This window comes from Chlamydotis macqueenii, chromosome 12, assembly GCF_036417535.1.
Source record: "Chlamydotis macqueenii isolate bChlMac1 chromosome 12, bChlMac1.mat, whole genome shotgun sequence".
Lineage (NCBI taxonomy): Eukaryota > Metazoa > Chordata > Aves > Otidiformes > Otididae > Chlamydotis > Chlamydotis macqueenii.
This window is the reverse complement of record NC_141567.1, coordinates 18,277,602-18,284,557: the sequence shown is the minus strand read 5'-3', so window position 1 is coordinate 18,284,557 and position 6,956 is coordinate 18,277,602. Positions and strand designations below refer to the sequence as shown.

Here is a 6,956-nt window from a genome sequence, read left to right as displayed (position 1 = left end):
AACAGATTGCATTAATTCAATCTTCTAATAGTATTTACCTGAAATAAAGTAAAAAGCTAATTATAATGTCAATAGAGCTTTAAACCATAAGCATTTTTCATTCAAAACCCACATTGCCCTTTTTTTTTTTTCTCATCTTTTCTTTTTCTCCATTTTCCACTGTTAGACAATGCAATAGGCTTCTGTTCTTCACGGTCATCTTAACTTTTTACCTGTACTGCGGTTGTCAGAACACTGCAGCCTTTGGGTTATCGTAACTGCTGGAAATGTTCTTGTTTCACAAAACTGCTTCTAGGAATAAAGAATTCCTTCCTGGAATAAAAACTGCCTGTATGTCTACTTGAGTCTGAACAAAACGTGTTCTTACTTCATAGTTTTTTTCTGTATTTTTCACTGGTGACTTTCAGCACTAATTTGACTTCATCCTGTGAAAATATGCTTTTACTCATCTCCCACACCAGTACCAGCTATCTCCTTTCACCTGAGCAGTAAATAATTAATTGGAGACCTTCGGTTGCCTGGAGAAAGATGAAAACTAACCCAGCTTTCTAGCCCACTCCTGGCAGGCCTGGCTTGGGGAGGGGGCAAGTAACAAAGAAACACAGAGCAGGTGCAGACCACTACCTCAATTAATTAAAACCACCCAAAATACTGAGGAACAATGCAGCAGAAACCCAATCTACCAAGTAACCTGAACACCAGGGTGCTCGCCAGACCCTCCTGAGGCCCGATGTGAATTAATAAATTTTACAGGAGATGAAGGGAGGGAAAAATGCCACCCATTAAGAAGAGTGCCGTAAAAATCACACTTTAGTGACCCTCCCCTCCAGGCCCGCCCCGGCTCCCAGGCCCCACCGCTCCTTCGCAGCGCGGGATCCCGCCCCGGCCCGGCCCAGCCCCGCCCGCCCCGCAGGCGCTGGGGACGGGAAAAGGCTCCTCCCCCCTACGCGGACCGGAGGTGACGCCACGCGCCGCTATTCTAGACCGTTCCAGGGCCGTGACGTAGGGCGGCGTCATTCCAGAAGATTCGGCCGGTGCCCGTATAAAGCCCGCGGAAGAGGCGGGGCAAAGGCGATCGGCGAGCGGGCTGCGGGAGCCGGGCGGCTGCGGTGGTGAGCGCGGCCCGGCGGGCCTCTGGCGGGTGGGGGTGGGGCGCGTCCCGGGCGGCGGGGCGGTAACGCGGGGTAACGCGGCCCGTCCTCCCGCAGGGCACCATGGTGAAGGAGACGGAGTACTACGATATCCTGCAAGTGAAGCCCAATGCTTCTTCCGAGGAGATCAAGCGCGCCTACCGCAAGCTGGCACTGAAGTACCACCCCGACAAGAACCCCAGCGAGGGCGAGCGGGTAGGCGGGGGTCGGGGCCCCGGGGCGGCGCGGAGCCGGGGCCGGGTCTCAAGATGGGCGGCTGCGGCGGGGGAAGCCGGCGTGGGGCAGCGCGGGTCGGGCGCGTACCGGTCGTTGTTCGTGTTACAAAGGCAGAAAGCGCGCCCTTAATTTTATTCTGAAATTCTGCTTTGCCTAAAGGACGGCCATAACGCCCTTCCCGCAGCGTAGTGCGGTTAAATGGAGGCCCCCGTTCCTCAAAGTCTGTAAAAGAAGCAAGCGGCAGGCCCCACGGCCCGGCCGTGGCAGGAGGGGATGCCTTGCTTCCCCTTTTCGGATGCAGTTCCTACCGGTCTCCCCGGAGTTGCCACCGGGAGCTCATTCTTAGTAGAGATGCTGGTTAAAAGAGGCAAAGCTGAAAGGACATCTTAGTGTCCTCATGGCCGTTGTGCCGTGTCAGGGGTCGGAAAGGCCAGTGGTGGATCCAGCTGCCAGCAGTACTGTGCGTGCTGGGGTTGCTCGGGACGGATCTGTGCTCCTGAGTTTTCTTCAGAGAAAATGCTAATGCAGATGTATAAGGTAAATATCCAGAGGAAGTCGTTGGGCTGCACGTGGGTGAACTGTTTACAACGAAACCATTTTATATGCCATTAGTAGAGACCCGCTCAACTCCATATGCTGCCTACGAGGATAATTGAGCACCACAATTTGAGAACTACGGAGAATTTGAATCATAGGATTACTTATCTAAAAGCTGGGCAGGTGATACACAAATATGGAGCTTCTATTCCTTTATTAAAGTGTCTTGTACACTAATTTGCAAAACTCAAGCTAGCTAAATAGTCAAAGGTAACCTTTTCTGCTTTTATTTTTGGCCTGCTTTTTCACTTGCACTATTGTACCTGGTCATAAGTAAATCATGTTCAAAATGGAAGTAGTCATTTCAGTAGTCGCAAACTGTGTTTAACAATTGACTTAGTCCTCTTAGTAATAGGAAATTCTTGGTAGGCATTTAAAAAAAAAAATCCCTTAACTTTTTAATAAAGTGAATGGATGACTAAGCAACACTAGTGTCCAGTCACTTAAATTTCTGTTCGGTTCTAGCTGGATGTAGCAGCTTAGCAGCCATGAAGGATCGGTGTAGCTCTAGAATGATAGCACTGCTGTGGCCACTGAGCGTCTGGGGATCTCTAAGACTTTGGGGATAGTATCCTATCCCTTTCTAAATGGACTTGGTGGAAGTATATAATGGTTGCAGCTAACAGAGTCATCAAAGTGTAGTTTGCATATGCTTATGAGTTAGATGTGACTCTGAATTAAGCCCACTTTTAACATGGGAGGAGGGGGGAGAGGGAGGAGAAGGGTGGTTTTGCTGGACAGAAGTGTACTATTACAGTTTATTACACATTTGTTCAGGGACTTTCCTTTTGGAAAAAGACAAATGCTGCAAGAGAGTGCTATGGTGGCTCAATCTGAAGATGGAGTTGTATATGAGAGGGTTACTTTTCCTCTTGGTCATAGTTGTTCAGAGCTTCTTTTTTCTTTTTAGTTTAAACTCATATCCCAGGCATATGAAGTTCTGTCGGACCCAAAGAAAAGGGACCTCTATGACCAGGGTGGGGAGCAGGCTATTAAAGAAGGAGGCCTGAGTGGCGGCAGCTTCTCTTCACCCATGGACATCTTTGACATGTTCTTTGGTGGTGGAGGCCGAATGAATAGAGAGAGAAGAGGTACACAGTTCTAAACAAGTTCTAGAAACTCTAACCATGCACTTAAGCATAAAACATCTGTGCTATGGTACTGCTGTTCTGCTAAGTGCGCATAGTGTGGACATTACTCTTTGCAACTGTAGATCAAGTAAACTATGATTTTTTTTTAGTTACTCTAGCAGTAAGATTCTAATAAAGTAGATAACATGACGTAGCCATAGCAATCTTTTTGATGAGTTCTGTTTGTTTTTTTGTTAAAGTGGGTGTGGGTAATCTGTAGGGGAGGGGGAAACATTGGTAGCTTACAGGAGTTGAACTAGACCTGGTTTAAGTTACCTTTTTTTCTAGATCTGTGCCTCACTTGGTCATATGTTTTGGGCAACATGCTTCAAAGGACACCATCAACTTAAACTTCAGTAATGTTAAATCTCATTAAAATATTTGGGAGAAATCATGTGAAACAGTACAGAGTGCTGCCAAAAGCACAATATGATTTTTGTCTTTTTCCATGCCTCATGTCTGTTTGAAGGAGCAAGTAGTAACTTGCTGTAAAATACTTGAATTTATTTAGGCTACGAAGTGGCGTGGAAATTTATAGGTAGGCATAATAGCAACTTCTGAATTGACAAAATCTGAAGCTGGTAGTGTCCTTGCATCTTGCTGTTTCAGTTAAGCTTATAAAATAAGGGGTAGGAGGAGGGGTAGTGTGGCTTTGCTTAATTACAGCTCAACTTCATATTCTGACCTAAGTGGGTGCAGCTCAGTGGAGGCTGATGGAACTGCACATGCTTTTAAGGGGGTTGAGCTGTGTTCAGAGTTTGAAATGATTTTTAAGTTTCTTCAGTGAGACTGTGCATGTATGAACAAGTGTAGAAGCCTTTAAATAAACATTTGTCCTTACAACAGCTGAAGCAGAATTAATCTTTCTCCTTTGTTTTTTTTTTTTCAAGGCAAAAATGTTGTGCACCAGTTAGGCGTATCTCTTGAGGACTTATATAATGGTATTACAAGGAAACTGGCACTGCAAAAGAACGTTATTTGTGGAAAGTGTGAAGGTAAAAAAAAAAAAACAAGCAGTGGTTTCAAACCTCTCTTACTCTAAGCTTTTTTTAATTGTTATTTTAAAAAAAAAAAACATTGGAGAGGGGCTGGAAATAAAGTTGCTTCTCCCTTGCCCCCCTCAAAAGTCTGCCAGAGTATTTAGTTCTTATGTATGGTTATCCAGAATAAAGCTCTCTTAAACTTAATGATATAAAGTTATTGTTCTAGTGGCTGACTTAAACTCACTGTGGATTATAGTTCAAGGTACCTAAATTGAAAGTATCTTAATCCAGAACTTGATTAAATGGCTGTTTCATTGAACTTTTTTAAATTGTTGTGGATAGAAGTCTGGCTTGTATTACGCAACTCATTTTACAGCTGTTACGTATACATAATGACTAGTCATCTTTGAGGTAAATCTTAATGAGGTCTTGGACCTTAGTCCTCCATTAAATATTTAGCAAGCAGATTCTTTCCGAAGTATTAATGGAATGTCTAGGTCTTGAAGCTGGTATGCTGGTAGTTCATTGAAAACCTAGATGTATTGGGAGGTGATGCAGAGGCTAAAATAAGCTGTACATAGAAAAGTTGACTTTTCCTTTTGCTTATAGAAACTACTAACTTGTGGGGCATGTTTTGTGATGGAAACTAAATTCCAGTTACACTGGGAATATATTACTGAACTACTCGATGTTGCCCTAAAGGTGCTCTTGAAGTCAATGAGTTCCAGCCTGACGACTGTAGAGTAACTTTTTTTTTTTTGAGACTGAGATCAGATTTAACTTTTTTATCAAAGGTTATGGCGGAAAGAGAGGGGCAATAGAAAAGTGCCCTGTGTGTAAAGGAAGAGGAATGCAAGTTCTGGTTCAGCAGATAGGACCTGGCATGGTACAACAAATCCAGACTGTGTGTCCAGAATGCAAAGGCCAAGGTGAAAGAATAAACCCGAAGGACAGGTGTGACAACTGCAATGGCTCTAAGGTTGTAAGAGAGAAAAAGATCATAGAAGTTCATGTCGATAAAGGTAAGAACTGTGTATTTGTTCTGTGTCCCTAACTGTTGTTTATACTTCTGCAGAGAATAAATGGATTTTGTTTCTCCAGGTATGAAAGATGGTCAGAAGATAGTATTTCATGGAGAAGGTGACCAGGAGCCTGATCTGGAGCCTGGTGATGTTATAATTGTGCTTGATCAAAAGGATCACAGTGTCTTTCAGAGGCGAGGGCATGACTTAATCACAAAAATGAGAATTCAACTCTCAGAGGCTCTGTGTGGTTTCAGAAAGACCATTGAAACTCTGGATAACAGAGTTCTTGTCATATCATCTAGGCCAGGTAAGTCTTAAGAGTTCTGATGCTATAAAAACAGCTCCCCTGTTTCATTGTGCCTGAACTGGGTTGGGGGTTTGGTTTGGTTGGTTAGGTTTTCTTAACCAGTCAATGCAACAGATGCAAACTACAGTTGCAGTCATATAATTTAGTTGGTTCTTTGCAGAATTACAGCTAAAGCTGTCAAATGCTTTGTAATAAACTTCAGCCTCAGTCAGTGGATGGCTGGGAAAATGCTAGAGGCCAGAAACTTTAACTCTACTAGATGATCTGTTAATTCAGCCTGAAGGCTGTGCTAAGAGAAGCTGATTCTCTTGCAGCAGAGGAAATGGCCTAAATGGCCTTACTTCTGTATAGCTTGGTTTTACTACTTTTCAGTCTGCAGCGTTTTCTGAGTTGCTTAGTAGTCTCCCTCAGATGCTGTGGGAACTCTGCTTGTGTATAACCCTGCTTTTCATGGTTATGACGTGTCTGTCACATAAGCTTACTTACAGCTTTTACCTCTGTGTAGGTGAAGTGATAAAGCATGGTGACCTAAAGTGTATCTGCAATGAAGGGATGCCTATCTACAAATCTCCAATGGAGAAAGGCAGCTTAATTATACAGTTTTTGGTAAGTTGACTGCTTGCTTTTCTGTAGCAGATACCTGTGTTGGCATCAGGAGTAACTATTCATTAAAATAAAATAAATGAAATTGTAGGTCCAGTTCCCAGAGCACTACTGGCTCCCAAGGGAGAAGCTGTGTTTGCTGGAGGCTCTGCTTCCTCCACGAGAAGATGTTATGATTACAGATGAGATGGATCAGGTAGACCTTGAAGACTTTGATCCAAGTGAGCAAACCTACCGTAACAGTGGGGGAGAAGCATATGAAGAAGATGAGGAGGGTCCAAGAACAGGAGTACAATGTCAGACATCTTAAAGCAAGGTGGAGCGGATGTCATCTAAAATGTAAATTTTCACAATGAAAACTGCATGGCTGTAATAGCCACTGCTTGTGGTTTTTGTGTTCAGCAAATTGAGTTGCTGCGCTGTCAGTATCACCTTTTTGTAACTAATTTATATTGTGTTCTTGTAGTCTTTATATATAAAGGCAAATGTCACACAGCTGAGAACCAACTGAGTTGGTATACATTTTTCCTTTGCTGTGAAGGTTCTCAATTTATTCCACTTATGCTATTTATATAAGACTGGCAATACTGATAGAGGGTAAGTTGAATGTCTTATGTAAATACTTTCATACTGGAAAATTAATTTCATAGAATAAAACATAGCAGAAATAACTTCTAATAAATAGAACTCTTCACATTTTAATCATGCTTTTCTTGTACTTTCTAAGCCCCTCTAGAACTCTCTTGATTTCTCAAAGCTCAGACTCCTGTCACCTAGTTCTCCATCTTTGACTTTGTGTTAGCTGCAACACTACTACCTATCTCTTTTATTTCAAAAGCATTTTGTGCATGTCCCACTTCTTGCGTAATAACCCTGTTCCCTGTGTTCTGTTGTTCTGTTAGAGGACATTCCTTCAGCTGCTTAGTTCTCTATAAGTGTAACTT

The 6,956-nt window shown here is 43.2% G+C and overlaps 1 protein-coding gene across 1 annotated transcript; it reads left to right on the top strand.

Annotated features, from left to right (window-relative positions):
* Nucleotides 1–959: 959 nt before the first annotated feature.
* On the top strand, nt 960–6,714 carry DNAJA4 (DnaJ heat shock protein family (Hsp40) member A4). Its single transcript, XM_086756833.1, has 8 exons — nt 960–1,112; nt 1,209–1,346; nt 2,875–3,055; nt 3,985–4,089; nt 4,872–5,099; nt 5,179–5,409; nt 5,915–6,015; nt 6,104–6,714. Exons 2-8 carry the CDS (start codon nt 1,215–1,217, stop codon nt 6,320–6,322), a joined length of 1,197 nt encoding a protein of 398 aa, XP_086612959.1. The 5' UTR covers nt 960–1,112; nt 1,209–1,214; the 3' UTR covers nt 6,323–6,714.
* Nucleotides 6,715–6,956: the final 242 nt, after the last annotated feature.

What these genes read in the sequence shown, in the direction of transcription:
- DNAJA4 (XM_086756833.1), top strand. Translation starts at nt 1,215, where the DNA reads ATGGTGAAGGAGACGGAGTACTACGATATCCTGCAAGTGAAGCCCAAT. An exon ending in TATTTGTGGAAAGTGTGAAG is followed by an intron (nt 4,090 to 4,871) that starts GTAAAAAAAAAA and finishes TTTTTATCAAAG; the next exon opens with GTTATGGCGGAAAGAGAGGG. An exon ending in GCTTAATTATACAGTTTTTG is followed by an intron (nt 6,016 to 6,103) that starts GTAAGTTGACTG and finishes ATGAAATTGTAG; the next exon opens with GTCCAGTTCCCAGAGCACTA.